The following is a 17,992-nucleotide window of genomic DNA, read 5'->3' on the forward strand; positions in this document are numbered from 1 at the left end:
GCCAAAAGAAACAATCTCTGCCCTCAACAGGCCCCAAACACTCATCCCTAACCACTACATTACCACCTCCCCTCTGCCAGCATAATGAACTGAATCACTGATCTTGTTTAGGTTAAAACTAACTTCCTTTTTTTTGGCCAGATTAGGTTTGATCCTGGTCCAGCTCACTCTGTTGCTGCACAAACACTTGTGCAAGGAGAGGAAGCAGCAAGAAGAGCAAGTCTACTTCATTTGGTGGCAATGCTGGTCTCTGTCAAAGCACATGACTGAACACATCCTTATTCCTTCTTTACAATACTCATCACGTTTAAGGTACATCTATTCAATTAAATGTAATTTTGTAATTCTGTTTTGTACATTTTAATTAAATACCATTTTTCATGTAAATCGAGTATGACTCAGAAACGAAAATGAAATTAAGCAGTAAAACCTGTCACTTGTAAACTAAGACAGCAAAAATTCAGAACATGAAAGAATGTTCTTAGGTTTACTTCTGATACCTAAAAAGAAATAACTAATTCTGTGTAAAGCTCTCAGCTGTTCACAAATTACTTTAGTTATTCCGACTAAGGAGAACTTTCTTTATGAAAATAATATACAAAAAGTATTTTTAAAAGGTAAAAAATCAGGTCATCTGCTTTGGTGCAATCTATTTGAACCCTTGCTTTTCCTTTTCTGTACCGTATCTCACTGTTGGACTTAAACACACTTCCTCCATATACATTCCTGTTCTGCCTTTCCAACTGAGGTGTCCAGAAGCTAAGCAAAGAAAGAATAAGAGATGTGTTTTGTAGCATGTATTTCTAGGGCTGTCCAAATTTTTATGCATTTCCCCTTCCACCCCTCTGCCTGGATAAAAGCTCATCCTGGACCAGTCATCCAGAGAAACAACTGGTTTTGTGCAGGTCCAAGGAAAGCGTTCAAGGAACATGTAGCGCTTTGCACTCCAAGAAGCAACCTTCCTTTCACACCTTGCATTTCCGGCGCTGTTGGAGGTACCAGTTCTCTGTGATCCTGTGTGACTCACGCTGATATAAACATGATAAAGGACAGGAGTTCCTCTCCTGCTTCCCAACTGCAGGTGCTGCGGCTGGGCTGGTAGAGCAGTGGAGTAATTCACAGAATCACAGAATTGTTAGCACTGGAAAGGACCTCTGGAGACCATCCAGTCCAAGGCAGAAACACAGGAACACATCCAGGTGGGTTCGGAATGTCTCCAGAGAGGGAGACTCCATGACCTCCCTGGGCAGGCTGTTCCACTGCTCTGTCACCCTCAACGTAAAGTTCTTCCTCATGTTGAGATGGAACTTTTTGGCTTTTAGTTTATGGCCATTGCTCCTTGTCCTGTTGCTAGGCACCACCAACAAGAGTCTGGCAGCATCATTTCAGCACCTGTCTTTGAGATATTTATATGAATGAATGAGATCCCCTCTCGGTCTTCTCTAGGCCGAACAGTCCCAGCTCCCCCAGTCTCTGCTTATGAGAGATGCTCCAGACCCTTAAAGATTTGTGGATGTCAGCAACGAGCTGGCCAGCAACGGGCTCAGGATGTGAACTATCCGCACCAAGGCAAGGCCCAAAGAGTGAGGTGAACCACAAAACCAGCACGGGGTGAAGACGACAGTGCCAGCCCCAGGTGAGCAGTGGGCACAGGGGGCACCGCACAGCAGTGACCCCACGCTCCACCGGGCTGCCCACCTCCAGCCCCACCTCAGGGCGGGCCGAGGGGGTGCCGGGGGCAGCGCAGCCGCCCCAGGGGCGCCGCGGGCGGAGCGGGGCGGGCGGCGCCATGAGGCGACACCGCCACCGCCCCAAAATGGCGCAGGCGGGGGGTGAAAGGCACCGGCGGGAGGGGGCGGGGGGAGCCGGCGGCGCCACTCACCTGCCGGTAAGAGAGGCGGAAAGGCCGCAGGTACAGAGAGGAGGTGCAGGGCTGGAGCGCCAGCTCCTCGATGGCCTCCATCCCTGCCGGGGGAGGAGGGGGAGAAGGGGAGGAGGAAGGGGAGGAAGGGGGGAGGCGCGCGCAGCCGCCGGCAGCCGGGCCGGGCAGGGCCGGGAGCGGCCCCGGGGCGCTGACGGGGCGCGGGTGCGGCGCTGTCCTGCCCTCTGGCAGAGCCGGGGTCAGTGAGTGCTGCGTTTCGCCCCCAAAACGGGGACACAGGGGCCCCGTCGCCTTTATTCACAGAGCCGTAGAATCGTCAAGGTTGGAAGACACCTTTAAGATCAAGTCAAGCGTCAACCGAGCCCTGCCACTGTAACCCCTAAAGCACCAAACCACATCGCCCAGCGCCAGGTCCAGACGCCTCTTAAACACCTCCAGGGATGGTGAGCCCATCACCTCCCTGGGCAACCTATTCCAGTGCCTGACCACCCGAACAATGAAAATTTTTTTTCTGATATCTGATCTGAATGTCCCCTGTGCCAGCCTAAGCCCATCTCCTCTCGTCCTTTCACTGCAGGCACGGCAGAAGGGACCGGCCACCACCGCACTGCAACCTGCCTTCAGGTAGTTGCATTGTTCTCCAGAAACACCGATTGGTGATGATGTTTGCTCAGAAGGTTGGCACATGCTCTAGGGGTCAGTTATTTCCACATATTACACCAAAATTGATGGGGTGTTCCTGCACTGAACTGAACTGAAACCAACCTCCAAAGCCTGGATGCCACCTGCGTGCTACCTTTTTTGCCACAAGTTATCCCGATCCTGATTATACATGAGGCTTTGCAGGATGAGCACCTTGCTGTTAAAAGCACAGTCACTTATGCCGGCCTGCGTGGTGCTTTCATGTCAGAATGGGGGTTGTATGAGTGGTGTGGAAAATGCAGGGGTGAATACAGATTCATTGGTAGCCTGCAGTGCATCACTCGGTGCTTCTCCCAACTTTCCCTTTCAGGGTCAGCTTCCAGTCGTGGCCACACACCCAACGCGTGGCAGAAGAATAAATGTGGCTCAATTAAATTCTTTTGTCTTTTTTCAACCAAGTTACAAAATAATTACCCTCTCTCCCTTTAGTTCATTTTTGTCTTAAATAAATCACTATTAGATTTAGCAGTTTTCTGATTTTCATAGGAGTTTGATCATTGTTATGCAACATCAGGTTAGATTATCCTTGTTGTTTTAATGCTTCTAATAATGATTTTTTAGGTTCATGAACAACAGAGCTCACTATTTGTAGTGGTCATTATCTCTCTGATTTGTGGTCACTTTCCGTGCAGATGTTCCTGTGTACAGCTATTTTGGTTGCTGTATAAATCAAATTATTTTGTCAATGTATCGACTGCACTGAGACTAATCTGAAATTTCTTGCATATGTTTCTTTTTTTGTCTTCTAATGTACTTCCACGTCATCACTAAGAAGGTTTATTGTCTTGTCCTGTGGTAGTAAGAATCCCAGCAGTCTGGCTAAAAGGAACAGACCGAGCAATTACAAAACTCGCTAAGAAGTAAATGAGGCAGCACTTACATTGCAGAATGCTTACCATCAGTTCTGATAACACAAGTGGCAAAAAATGTTTGGTGGGGCTGAAAACTGTGGTTTTAAAAGTATGTTTGCAAAGCTATCATAAAAAGTAGGCAAGGAAATGTATTTTATTAGCTGACTTTGAAAATATTTGTGTAACTCTGCATCACTGTATATGTCCATATATTTCTGCTTTTTTCAGAACGATCTTGAGGTCATTCAGAGCTCCTGGGAACTTAAGCTATATTTTTCTAGTAAGTTATTTCAGTCTTCTAAGTCCAATTTAAGTATAAACACAGTTTCCATGCACAGCAGGTTTACAGTATCTCTGTTTGCTTATGTTAAAAGTTACCGGCTACCCAGGTCGGTTCAGCCACTCAGATTGCCCTCTTCAATAAACATTCTGACACCACTTTCAGGTTTTGAGTGTGTGTGTGTTTTGAGGAACGTGTCATACTGTGTGATGGATTGCTTATTCCATTCCTAGCCTTAGGTGGGAAGCTTTTGGGGTTGTGATGTGTCACAGACCTGATCTTGTTAATGTACCTGGAACAGTCGAGTGCATTGTCACAGGAAAACACATTTTGGGGTGCTCTGGTGTTGCAACTTAGACTTGTCGATTTTTTTGTTGGAAAATCTTCTTTGTGAGTATGCCAGCTGAACTGAGGGTTTAACAGGCTGAGACTGAGGAGCTGACTTAGTGTTCCCATTTTACAGGTGAAATCTGAGTGAGAAAATAAATAGGAAAAATATGTCCTGCATAGTGGGACTACCATTCACCACCTGGACCTTATTTTCATTACTGTTCTTCATTAAGGCCTAGCTAACCTGTGCAGCAAGTGCCTTTACATTTGCTAGTCCAAGAACAATCCCAAGAAGGAAATTCCCCTAAGTTCCCACTTATTCAGATGGATAGTAGCGAAGGGGGAAAAACTTCTGGATGGGTGAAATGCACTCCTGCTTTCCTGTTCCCTTTCACTGCTTTCGTGGCTTGCCTCTGCTGACTGGAATAGTGATTCCAGCCTAGCTCTAAGTGCACTGGCTTCACAGCAATAATTATGAGATGATACAATGCAGAGATGCTGCTCAGCAGCTCAACTCAGGGGTTGAGAGAGCTCTGTTTCCACATAAAGTCCCACCAGGGGATGTGCCCACCATGCACACACCACTTTTTCTGGAGTAACTTAATTCCAAAGGAAATGGAGAGACCAGGCGTGTTTGCTCAGTCCGAGCGCTGCCCCAGCTTCTCTGTTGGGTGTTACTTCACATCCCTGTGTGTCTGCTCCTTTTTAAAGTAGCAGTACTAGTGGTGTTCCTCCAGAAACTTGGGAAAACAGGCATCCATAATTCCAGAGTGTCCAATGACTCTGTTCATGTCTATTACCTTCAATGAGAAGATTATGATACTTAAGTTTAAGCTCACATTTAACTGCCTGCAAAATCTCTTGGATTTGATTAGCACCACTCCATTAAGTATCATTTACATTTCTATGATACTGTCCCTAAATCATCAGTTCCCAAACTTCTTACATCCTGGATTACTCTTGGCTGTCACAGCTTCTTTGCAGAGCACTATCCAGGTTTACCTTTGCACTCCTAATTGAAATAGCTACCGCTGATATCCTTCCACGAACCAACTGCCTCATGCCATCACATCTTCCTTGCTAAGTGACACTGTTAATTTGACTCCCAGAAACCAGGAATGTGTCAGAATGACAGGTTGCATTTCATTACATTAAATGCATTCCTTTTTCCCCCTTAACAGTGGCTTCTGTGCTGTATGTTGTTTTCTTGCATTTTAAAATAACAGATGTAAGGATGTGAATGCTGCCGTGAGTGATTTCCTCATGAGTTCTTTATTTCCTGGAGCTGCTGGTCTCCTGTTGTAAAATACTAAAATCTAGATGTTTCACCCACACAGGCTCTGAAGGCTCTGAGAATGGTTTGTGTAACAGTCTAATAAACAACCTAATAAAGAAAGCAAAAAGCTGAGTAGAACTTTGTTCCTTTCCTGGAAAGGAAGATCAGCAGAGTACGTCAGCAGGCAGAGAGAGAAAAAGGAGAAGTGTCCTGTCTGGAGCTGAAGAGTCTCAAGGGAAGATTCACAGGGATTTCTTACAAGAAATGAAATGTTAACATTAGCGTTAAAAAGGAGTTCTTTCTGCAAGGTAAGGTTCTTTGTTTAACAGACTTCTCTCCAAAGCAGTGTTTGCCCTGTGTTACTTCGTGAGTAACTTATATTACCAGCAAAGTACCCAAATATTTTTTTTTTTTTTGCATTGCACTTTTAAAAAAATCCCCTTGAGCTTTAAGTTTCTACCGACACAGTCCTTCCCTTTCCCTTCCAGTCACACAGTCCTTGGGCATACACTCTGCAGAGGGTCAGGTTGCATCCTCATTAGCAGTTTGTTTTATTGCTGTTTGCTTTGGGACACAACCGGGAACGTTCCCGTCCAGAGCCTGGTGCTACTGCCCTTCTGCTCGCGGTGGCTCCGGGAGCCAAGCACACCCTCCCACCTCCACCTGCATGCAGGTTTACCGTGAGTGGAAAACCAGGAATGTCCCTTGCAGTACTTCCCTCTTCCTGCTGGAGCGTAGTGAGGTGCCTGAGCTGTTGGGTTCATTCATGCACAGTTAGGCAGCACGTTTTCCTTAGCGATTTCTGTGTGTGTGAGCATCTGCATGTGCTTTTAATCTCCATCAATCCCTGCCAGGATCACTTTGCTCTTTGACATGCCATGGCTCATGAACAAAAAATCATCAGGTCCTGAGCGTTTCTTATCTCCAGAGGACTCCTCGAGATATTGCAGAGTATCATTACTTTCTTACAACTTTTGACAGTTGTGAGTTGTTATGGTAGTAGTAACAGTAGTTACTAAGATACTACAAATATGGAAGCCTCAGGAACTAGAGGCACACTGACTTGCAATTCTCAGCTTTCATTTTTAAAAGACAATTTCTAACCCTCATGGTTGCAGAAAAAAAAAAAAAGGGCGGGAAATGAAACAATGACGAACCTGTCGTTTGTGAGCTGTTAAGCACAGGTCCTGTGCCAAGGTGATGCCACATATTTGGTAGAAGGGCTTTGCTGTTGGGGTGACAGATAACATGAATGCCCAGCTCTGGGCAGCAGAGGCTGCTGAAGCCAAGGGGCACTGGCTGACCCAGGATCCGGCTGTGTGCCCAGTTCAGCCCGTCCAGCTGCAGATGACTTGGGATGCCAGCAAAACCATTTCCCTCTGCCTGGAAGCTGCTTCCAGAACTTCCTCCTCAGCTCCCATGTGCAGTTTTTGTTAAGATCACATAAGGTATCAGGAAGGCTGGACACCTTTGCTGCACATGCTTAGAGAGAAAGGTGGGTGGAAGTGTCCAAAATTCAGCATATTTTGTAAACTCATGTTGGAAATCCTTACAGTTGACAGCATGAAATCTTATCCTCTTCATGTGGGTCATCCTTGCATTGCCACAGAGATGTTAGTTTTGAGTGCCTTTCTTGGTATCAGATGCTTGTTCTTTCCATAATGAAGTGGCTGTTGTGAAGTTTGCCTTCTAAGGTTTACCCCTTAGGCTCCTGTGGAAAAGCAAGCCTGAAGCTGCCAATATCTAACTTTTAATTATTATTCAGTTCTGGGGCATAACCACCCTGGTTACATTCATGAAAGTCAGGAATCATGCTTATGCAATTCTTTTGGCATTGTAAATAGAGCCCTAGAGAAATTTGTTTTGATTTTAGTAGTAACTTTTCTGAGTGACGCCTTTTTTTTTTTAATAAATTATTTACATTTCAATTACCAAATATAAAGTTAGAGGTCTGCACTGCAGTACATAACATTATGTTGCAGCAATTTTGTTCACCATCAGTTGGTCCAGAGCTGCTTTAATCCCATGAATAGCCTCAATCTGAAGAAGCTGGAGCAATTATTCATGTATGGATTTGCAGAACTGGGTTTGTAAGGACTGACAGCAGGAGCAAGACAGGCGTGGTATCTATCACTGATGTGCACCACAGTGAGTTAAAGAAATATTTCAGTTTGTTTGCCTTAGATGTTTTCATTAGCTCCTCCTTGTTTTGAGAAACACAAAGTGTGTCTCTCTTAATGAGAGCAACCATCTTGGTCTTTGTGAAGTTAAGTACTGTCTCCTGACTGTAGTAGGAAACTCACCTGTGTCTGGTAGAGTAGCGTGATTTCTCAGAAGAACTGACATGTATCCATCTGCCTTGTGAAATAAAGGTCTGATTAAAAGCTCTTTTTTCAGTGCATATCATCATTAAAAGCCTTGAACTAAATATGGTAAGAAAAAAAAATTAAACATATTCAGTATAAATATAGATATGTATATCATGACATGTAAAATTGATCTATCTAAAAATACTGGAGGGAAAAAGCTCTTCAACATAAATATGCAACTAATATGTCAAATAGTCCTTAAGATATTCACAATGTAATATGACAAGTTGCAATATGGTATAAAATAGAGGGAGGTGGGTGAGAACTTGGGAAGTCAATTCTCATTTCTAGCTTTTCAGCTGGGGGAAGAACAAACACACAGCCTGTGAAAAAAATAAGAAACAATATGCATGCAAAATTTAGATACTTTTATATTATTTTAATTACTATCCAACAAATGTTGCCTACAGCTAGCAGAGTGAAAATGATTAGAGGGAAGGCTTTGATTTTTCAATTAACTTCTCTCTAATGAGGGAAAAAAGAAAATGATAACACTGTGTTGCTTGCATTACAAAACCACGCACAACTAATATCTGGATCTCATTATGCTGGAAACTGTTCAAAAACAGGTAGAAAAATGGTGTCTTTCACAAAAAAAAAAAGCAGCAAACTAATTCATACAAAAGAACAAACAAGATGAACATACAGTAACAAGGAACAGCTGAAGGAGAGGAAAAGATCAAGAAGAATCTTCTTTTGTTTGCCACATATGTATGCAATAGAGCTGGAAGGAGAAAAGTATTTTGATTTCTCAGGGAGCCTTGATGTTCCAATAGTTTGAAATTGCCTGTAAAAGGGACTGGAGCCCGAGCCGTGGGATACTTGAATGTTGGCCATGGCTCTAGCCATGACCCTGGTATCTCTGAGCTCCCCAGTGACCACGACACTGTGCTGTGCCTGGTAGCCTGCCCTGGACTGTAGGCATTAAAAGTCCAAGCGTCCTTAATCTTCAGGCAGTTTTGTTGGAGCTGTGGGAACTGGAAACCCTGGTCCTCAGGAGAGTACCAGCTGGGCTGCTCAGAAGCTGGGGCTGGCGTAGCTCCAGTGGAAGCTTGCCTGTTTTCCAAAGGAATTTAATTGAATACTTGTCTGGATGAAATCTTTCTGTTTGGTAAATTGAGACATTCCAAAGGAAAAGTATAGTCAGAGGGGTTTTATTCCACCAGATGTAGAGAGCAGGTATCTGGCTTCTATTTTGATATATTTAAATATAAATATATGTATGTGTGATTTATGTGATAGAAAGGTAAAGAGACACAACTGGCCATTTTCCTGCTTCCTCTTCATTAGGCATACTATATTATTTTCGTATTTATTTCTGTTGTACCAATACTTAGGAATCCAGAACTTTATTGTGCTCATCATTGGTATCAAATCACAGAACAAAATAGCCTAAATGCTTTAGTGAGATTTGTTAGAACTGAATTGGAGGAGAGCTCAGAGGAAGGAGCTCCACAAGTTACTTCGGGGGGTTGTAACTTTTCATCAAAAAGCATGTGATTGAAGGACAGCATGGACAATGATTTGGCTATGGCAGTGAGGGATATGGGCTGGAGATACAGAGCAGCAGGATTTCATTATCAGTGACTTGAAGTCAGGAAGCAATATAAGGGTTGGACTGATTGAGTTGAGGCGATTGAGCAAGTAACCTGCAAGAAGTTGAGCTGATCTGTTGTTGAGAGCTCACTGGAATGTTAGTGTTTGGGTCTTTAAAAGATTGGGTCTCCAAGAGATTTGGTCTCCATAAAAATCAAAGTTCTGAAAAACAAAATCCTAGGCATTTTATACTGGACTCTCAAAACTGTTGCCATTGACATTTTCCTAACTTGTGAGTGCTTGACTTTGAAACCTTGACAATTTTTTTTTAATAAACGTTCTACATATTTAGACATTTTCAGTTCTTTGGTTATAGTTCAGAAAAAAATAAAACCACAAAAATCAACCCTTCCTCCTCTTTCCTATTTGTGAACCATCTTTCTGGATTTATTATTTTGCGCTGTGTTCTTGGAGGCTGCAGTGAAGGTTTCCAGAGCATTTCAATTGCAGATGTGGGCATTAGTATGCTCACAGTAAAACCGAGCCCAGGGATATCCAACCTTAATCTCTGTCGATCTCCTGGAGCAGCCTATTCTCACTTAATTTTTGCAATGCTCCCTCTCTTAATGCCTCTTCCTTGCCTGCAGCCACTTCGTTAGAAAGCCTGCAGAGTGGAAGAGGTGGACGTGTTTAATGTTGATGGGAATCAAAACCAAAGGAAAGACACTGTTTGTTTGGCCACCTGCTCTTGTGTGAGGATGTTGTACCCCAGCTGAGCAAGGCAGACAAGGAATGGGGTGTTAGGTGTATGAAGTTGGTTTGTGCTGTGCAGGGCATATCGTTGCTTTCAAATTGATAGGGAGCTACTTAGTGCATTGCCTTTCTGCCTAGACTAAATCCTAGATTCTCATAGCTAAGCAGACTGTATGAACAAAATGCCCTCCTCCATCAAGGTCAGGAATTATATACTGTTTTAACCATAGTGTTCTATAATAACAACTACAGTTTTCTACTTGGTATTTTAAAGATATGAAATCCGTGCAAGCTAACATATCTGGATGAGAGATTGTCCTGACTTAGAGCCAATTTTTGGCAGAGACAATAGAACAGACTCACAAACAGGTGGTTCTCATCACTGGGTGCATAATGCTGTGTGTGTATGCATGTTAGCCCTTGCCTAGCGCCCTGATGCTGTAGAGAAGGCAATTTTCCCTGGACATAGATTGGGATGTATTTGCTGGAGAGGGTAACTAAGCACTTCCTTCACTGAGGCTTCCTGCTTGGTACCTGTTTAAATATCTCTAGGCAAGCAGGTAAACCAACAGCACATAATCTGTCACTGCTAAGGGCAGCATTGCTGTTCTGTGTACATGGGAAAGGGAAATGCGTTTAGAGTGAACGTGGATGTTCTGTTCTTCATTCATGTATGTCTAAATTCTAATCTCTTTCAGTGTGCCATAAATCCAAAATAACTAACCAAAGTGTGTGCAGTTCCTAGGAATTTGTGCTACTGTAAATGAGAACAGAATGGTAAATTTTTTTCTCCCTCTCTCTCCTAATAGTGAGAAGGAAAGCTAGATTGTCAGCCTGACTATACTTCTTTGCTTTTCTTTGCTGACACTGTCATAAAATGGACATCATTTAAACATTCTTTATTTTTTATATTTGGAATATAACAGAAGGAGAGCCTTGATGGCTTTTTATTTTACAGAAATATAAACATTAAAGTAATTTTTCTTTTACACGTGTTAGGAAGCATAATTTACTTGAAAGGACCCTATTATATACTCAGTCCTGTATTTGTTTATCTAATTGAATAGAAGAGCATTTACTGCAGTTTCAAAGTTAAGCCAATAAACATTTGTCTTTGTATTGCAGCAGCGATGTTTGACAACTGGGTTGGGCAACACCCATTTTAACTTGAGTTTATTTTATAGTATTGACGAAGCTAAACTCCCAAGTACATTTTCACTCCCTTACTTTTGCGCTGTTGCCATAAGTTGGGTATTCGGCAAAAGATGCTGAAAGCCTTTCATACAAGTTGCCTGTGTTACTTACGTTATCCTTGTTCCCATCACCATTAGGTCGTCTGACAACTCTACATTTTGTTTCACATATCCCTGGATACCCTTGTTGTGTGCAACAAGACATGGAGATATGAGCAGCGGGATTTTAAATGGATCTACATTTATAATTCCAGTTAAAATCAAGAGGAAAGGAGTGGGAAACAAACAGAACCTTTTTCTCTTCTGTGCCATGCTCACACCAAAACATCTGTCCATCAGCTCTACTTTCTTCAAGTCCAGGAACACCGTGGTTATGGGAGTGCTTAAAAAGCCTGCATTTTTACTGTCAGAGGATGCTGTTGACATTCCTAGACATGAAAATACTTAAGATTGCTGTATGCTGGTTTTTGGTTTTTTTTTTTTTTACTCTATAAATGGCATTCTGAACTGTGCTGCCTGTATCGAATAGCTCCTGGAACATCCCTCCTAATCAGTTCCTTTTGGGAGCAGGATCGTCGGGCTCGTTCTGAAGCCGTGCCAGTGCCGGCAGTGCATGGGGACTACAGATGAGATCTTTGTTACAGAAGCATGAGATCAATTCACCATTCCGGGCCGTGTAGTAAATGCATTCCTGACTGAACGTTACATCGTTTTTATTTTCCTGGGACAGCATTGCACTGTGTCTCCTCTCTGAAAGAGCTATGTTCATTAGGTACAGGAAGTCCTGCTAATCATCCATAACGTTACATTAACAGCTGCTGGTGCGTCTTTGAATGCCCAGTGATGAGGGGAGAGTTTGCAAGAGATTTGGTGCTTCTTTGCTGTGATTGTTTTCTTCAGCATGCTTCAGAATCCGAAGTTCTGTAAAAAAAAAGGGCAGTTAATCCTTAGGGTTGTGAGGAAAACTTTTAAAACATGCAGCAGATGGAAATCAATGCAGTAGTGTCTTGCAAGCAGACAGATAGGCTGAGAAGAAATCTGAAGTCTGATATTATTTGGATTGAAGGAAAAAGAGCTGCAAAGCAGTCATGCAACTTAGATATCATCAATACAGAATATGCAAGTCTGCAGTGAGCTCTGTCTCATTTCACATCATTGACAGCTTTGTTTTTGTCAGTGGCTCAAGATAAACCCAATTTTCTCTCCTGTTGATTTGTGCTCCCTTTCTTTTGTATAGACAACTTCCTTTGGCACATGATAGCTGACTCAGGAACAGAGCTGACCGGAAAAAAAAGATTTCCAGTCTATAGACAATAAATTTATACTTCTGCCCTTGTTTTATGCACATTTTTTTACAAAAAGAAAAAAAAAAAAAGAGAGAGCAAAGAACATGATTAATGAATGGCAAGATGTTTGATTTGAACTGTTTTGACATGTCTGAAACCCTTATGTTGGAGTGGATAAGCCTGGTGCCTGCTTTATGTGTAGTGAAGTCTTCAGGAGTCTGTCCTGGGTGCCAGTGGTTACTCCTTAGCCCCAGCTTGGGATCTCTGACACTTCTCTGTAGATGAGATATAGCAGGATTTCTGCACATAATTCTCCAGAACAATCCATTGTTCATGTCACCAGGAGTCCTGCTTGTCCAGCTCCAATCCAGTTTATGGGACAAACTCTCTGCTGACAGTGTTGCTGCTTTTGGTAGAGGAAATATTAATCCAACATCCTCCTGGTCATAGCAAAATAAATGGTAAAATAAATCCCAAGGTGGTTTACAGTGTTTAAGAGGAAAAATACATAGTAAATCACATCTTGTGCTCTTGAATCCAGATGATTCCCCAATGTCAGCAATGAACAGGGGATGTGATTTCAGGGAGCTGGATATTCCATGTGCCACAGAGGCGATGTGGGCCAAAAGCACATGAAAGCACATTCATTCCTGGTCCTTCCAACACAGGAAAATGCCCATAACCATAACAACCTGCTAAGGAGTGAGAGCTCTGCCAAATGAATAGCACACAGCTGATAGCAGCTGCTGGCTAAAACAGGTAGGCAGCTGGTATCCATGGATGCCATGGAGGGGAACTGCCCTAAGAGATGGCAAAGGTAAAACAGTAATAATCAAAGAAATGCCCATCTGATGAGTGTAGATATTTGCATGCAGCACCTTCCAGCACACTTAGGTAGGTGCCTCACAGCTCTAGGTTGTTGATACTCTGCAAGACCATACATGGTACCATTTGCTTTAATAGTAGCAATTAGTGGGCCAGTACAATAAACAGTGATTTTATGAAAATGAGGACTGATCCATTCACAGATGGATCCGAGACAAAGATTGAATGCCATGCTTGTCATCAGTCAATGCACTCCTCAAGGTGTTCAGTGTCCAGTGTATGTTTTGCCAGATGTTATGAGATTCTTACAACAAACCATTTATTTTTGCACAGTAGCTGCATTGCACAGGTAGCCTGGGCTGTCAGTAATACCTGCTTTATGTTCTAGTGCAGGCAGGCAGAAGAGCAGGTCCCAGAATGTGCTCACAAAAAATCATTTTGTCCCTCATTTTTGCTTGATTCACCCTTGCAGGGAGATGCCATATGGCATTGCAATAGGCAGAGTTAGCAGTAGGAAGCTACAGAAAGGCAACTTTAAAAGAGAAGTTCATTCACCACTGGAGTACAACTTCCAAGGTAAACCATTTCATGGTGGCTGATAGTTAACTTGCTATTTTTTGGAAGTTCATAGACAAGTTGATAGATTCTACCAAATCTCAGCTGTTATGTACTGTGTGATGCAAGGCAAGTGGGGGGGTTATCTGGGGAGAAGTGCATGGCAAAAAACACATTGGTTCCAGTCCTCCACTATCTCCTGTCTCCTCTTCCCTGGTGTCCCTCCTGTGTTCCCAGCAGGGAGTCTCAGGAAGACAAACTTCAGGCACCTTTTGTGCCTGCAGCTCGGTGACAACAGGGCTGCTCCCTTGGTATTCAAGGTGATGTAGGGGAAAGAGGACTTAGGTTTCATGTTTCTGCCTCTTCACCCTTCCTTTTACCCTCACCTCCCTTGATTTTGGGAGTTCCGTGCTGCTGGGAGACAAGGATGAGAGATCTGGCTTTGAAAGAGATGAATCCTAGAACAGAACAGGAGCCTTCAGGCTGTTCTTTCTGCCTGGTCACAGGGAACACAGTCAGTCTCTGCTGTCACCAGATGCTACATCCAGACAGGACAAGATGTTTGAAGCCCTTGAGTGTTAGTGTCTCCTGTCAGCCAACAGCACAAAAAATGTAGCACTCGAGCTCCAAGTCCTGGAAATTGGCGTTGATTTAATGAGATTTCACAATAAATAAGCATTTCAGTTTCCCTGCACTATGAGTCTTTAAGGATTTTGAGCTTTTCTGTGCAAACTTGGAGGCTTGAAATGAATTATTTAGGTGAAAGATGAGTCTTTCTTACGATTATGATTTCTTGTCTTTGTATACTTAGACACCCATTCCTGTAGGATAAAGAAACATATCAGAAGACTTGCTTTGGTATCCTTGAATCTGGAAACAGCTGGTTTTTTTAAAGCTGGATGCTGTCGTACCAGAGAATGAGACTGCTGTGAATCCTGGGTTTAGCTGCAGAAGTAATTTTAACAGGCGCCCACATGTGTTTAATAAAGCCAGATTCCCACTTTTCCAACTGCAGCTTTAGTCACAGCAGCATATTTTGTAGTTCCCACTCAAGCTGAGCTTTATGTGATAGTAATGGCAATGTTGCTGAAGCAGGAAGAGTCGAATCAAACACCATTGCAATCAATCTCACAGTTCCCAGCTAGCAAACTGAGCAGGAAAGTGTTAAATCTCCTCCAGCAACACTGTATGGGAGACCTCCAATCATCTTTACCAAGTAAAGTGGATCCTCCAAATTAGGTCATCTGTTTGCTTCATTCTGAAAGATTTTTATTAAAATGAAAAAATGTTTTCTGTTTCTTGTCCCAGAGAGAAAACAAACATTGGCATCTAGAGTGGTGGAAGACAAACACTTGGTGCTGGGCAACTTGATTAAAGTGTATTCCTTGTAATGAGCGGTGCCTCCCTTATCCTGCCATTGTGTTCAGACAAGAAAAAAAAAAAGGAGGGCCTGCCCTTTCCCATTGTATAGTCACATTTTCCAAGTGCAGTAAAAATGGGTTTTATAAAAAGCCCTAAAAAAAAAAAAAAAATAAAAAAAAAAAAAAAAAAAAAAAAAAAGAAAAAAATGAACTCTGTCTTTTAGTAAACCGCTGAAGCAACTCTTCAACGAAAACAATCTTGTGCACCTTGTATATAGGAGAACTCTTGAAGTTAGTGCTCTGTCTAACCTACCAGAGAAGGAGGATAATACTGATAAAAAAGGTTTGGGATAAGTGTTGTCTGAGCCTTCCTTAAAGGCTTGCTACTAGAATCAAAGCTGAATTTTACTTGGGGAAGGTAATAAAGGAAAAAGTGATTTGCAGCAGAAGACTGTGTTTGTACTGTTATATTTTTATCACTGCTATCACCAATACCAACATCTACATTTATCTACCCATGTACATTAACCAGCAGTCTACTAACATATTAACAGACATTATTAGCTGTAATAGCCCAGTTCAGTCAGATTTAATGGGAGAATCACAAAGTCTCTACATCATGTTTGCCATTACCCAGAGAGAGTTGCTTGTGGGCATTCACCTGCGTGCAAACTGGGCAGGAAAAATTAAAACTGTGCATCATATGCTTGCATTTTGGAAACAGTAAAAAGAAGCTGTATTAAGTAGACAGACACAGGTATCTTCAGAAAAAAAAAAACCTACAAAGAAAACCTGAGTCTTAGGCTAAGCCATGTCCTCAACTCTGTTTTGTGGCACTTCTATTTGTTTTAAAGACTCAGTATGGATTTTCCTTGGTGTCTTTATGTGCTGAGTATTGCTGTATTGGTTCCACCACCACCAGACTCAGTAAACAAGGATGTGCCCATGGAAAAACAGACATGGTTAAAAAGATCTGTGTTGCCAGCTAAAATCTGGTTAGGTTAGTGTGGGCTTCTAGCAGCCAAAATAAAACAGTTGTGCAGGGCCAAGAATTTCAAGATAGAGAGGGCTGGAGGAATTCTAAATATGCTACAGAAGTGGAAGCAACAGGACTTGGCAAAATCCTTGGTTGAGATAGAGAAACAACGTGCCTTGCTAGCCAAACAACAGGGTGGTGTTGAAAGAGAGAGTGCGATGGCAAAACCCTTGGGCAGAGAGAGGATATCCAGGAAGGAATGTTTGAGATTTGGGCCTGGATGGAGATTAAAAGCTGGCTCTAATGAAATACCCATTTGCTCAGACATTTGGTTCACTGTAAATATAAATTCTTGATCTAAAATTCATCTTTAGTATGATCAAGGGATCTGAACTGACCAAGTAATTCTGAGATCCAACAAAAACACAGCACTCTTGAGTTATAAAAAGACAAATCTATATACCTCCATACTTACAAATATGTGTGTTAAATGGAGATGCTTTTGACATAGTCTAAATAATAGAGACAAATATTTCGTACTAGTATAGTATTTTGCAATTACAGTAAGAATTTAATTTCCTTGTGCTTTGTTTCTGTATTAACACATTTGTTTTTAGATTTTTTCTTTTCTTCCCTGTTTTAGGGATAATTACATTCCCCTTAGCTGCTTCACTAATAGAAAGAAATTTATCTGTGGAACCTGCAGCAGAGAAGCTTAACACATAAATGCTTATGCCTAATTGGCAAGAGAATTAGCAAAGTGATGCAGATATTTTTATAGTCCCCAATTACACACTAATGTGTATTGATTGAGAGGGAAGCAGTGCACGTCCCAATTTCTCAGCACAAAAGAAATATGCAGTCAGCCAACGTGGCATTTTTGCTGTCTGTTTTTCTTTGTTTTTAGCACCAAGTCCAATATAAAAGGCAGGTACTTTCAGTTAATTAAAATCACACATTTTATCCAGGAACACATCAACAGATAGGCGTGTAAAAGGTAGAGATTCTATCTCACTCAAAGAGAACATGGGTTTGGTTCACTCTTACTCTTTGAATTTGTGTTTGTGGCTTATTACCGTTGTAATCAACAAAATATAAATCTCATTCTGGGCGCTTGCTTGTACCTGACGGCTCCGAGGGAGCATTTTTACAGCGGGACCCCCTCCATCCAGACCCCTGGGCTGCTCAGAGTCTTTTTGTCTTCTTGTGTTGGAGTTATCAGAGCTCACAGATTTAGCACTGGGGTAAATCAGCAAAAACTAGCCCCATGTTGCTCTGCTCATGTCTGGCACCCGGGGCCTGGGCTGCAGTAGGAGGAGAGATGCACGTGCCCCGCAGGGCCTGGAGCCCGACGAAGGGCGGAGACACAGCTCGTGCCAAAATATGCAAAGAATTGAAATGAAGATTCTCTTAACCCTATACAACAGGCATTTTTAAAAAATGCCTAGATCTCTCATCAAAGTAAAATGTAATTAGGGGTATTATTGCATGCCTTCTTAATTGGAATGGCTTGTGACAGAGAAGTATCTGGGAGGAAAGCAAAGTGCAAGCATTGTGTGTGCTCGGCTCTGTTGGAAATGCTGCCTGGTAAATCCGTGTCCAAGCAGAGCAGCTGAATGGTGAGGGTCAGTGGGACTGCCCAGGTGCCCAAAGTGATTCATGTGCAGAAAGATTCATGTGCAGGGCTTATGCTGTAATCACAGTAAGACGCTGTTAAGATTCCTCTGGACTAAACGAGAGTATGTCACTTCCCTGTGAACAGTAGGAAGAACGTTAATAAGCCATGTATAACTGTAAGTGACACCTTTTCTCCAGAA

At 42.5% G+C, this 17,992-nt stretch overlaps 1 protein-coding gene and 1 long non-coding RNA gene across 6 annotated transcripts in view; one reads left to right on the top strand and one right to left on the bottom strand.

The window, feature by feature from the left end:
- Positions 1-2,001, bottom strand: part of NUDT14 (nudix hydrolase 14) — a 61,520-nt gene extending 59,519 nt beyond the window's left edge. The window contains exon 1 of the mRNA XM_027716658.2: positions 1,883-2,001. Coding sequence (XP_027572459.1) covers positions 1,883-1,963 — 81 coding nt within the window. The 5' untranslated portion in view covers positions 1,964-2,001. The remainder of the gene's footprint in view (positions 1-1,882) is intronic.
- An 89-nt stretch (positions 2,002-2,090) lies between these two features.
- On the top strand, positions 2,091-15,314 carry LOC113985685. Of its 5 annotated transcripts, none has more exons than XR_003539916.2 (5): positions 2,091-2,325; positions 2,460-3,715; positions 5,383-5,629; positions 10,678-10,756; positions 11,311-15,314. It is a non-coding gene; the product is annotated as an uncharacterized LOC113985685 (long non-coding RNA). The 5 variants fall into 5 exon arrangements; XR_005562677.1 differs by lacking the exon at positions 10,678-10,756 and having other exon boundaries at positions 2,460-2,506; positions 2,895-3,715; XR_005562675.1 differs by lacking the exon at positions 10,678-10,756.
- Positions 15,315-17,992: the final 2,678 nt, after the last annotated feature.

Source organism: Pipra filicauda, unplaced genomic scaffold (genome assembly GCF_003945595.2).
Source record: "Pipra filicauda isolate LSUMZ 115617 unplaced genomic scaffold, ASM394559v2 scaffold151_size3305965_pilon, whole genome shotgun sequence".
Classification (NCBI taxonomy): Eukaryota; Metazoa; Chordata; class Aves; order Passeriformes; family Pipridae; genus Pipra; species Pipra filicauda.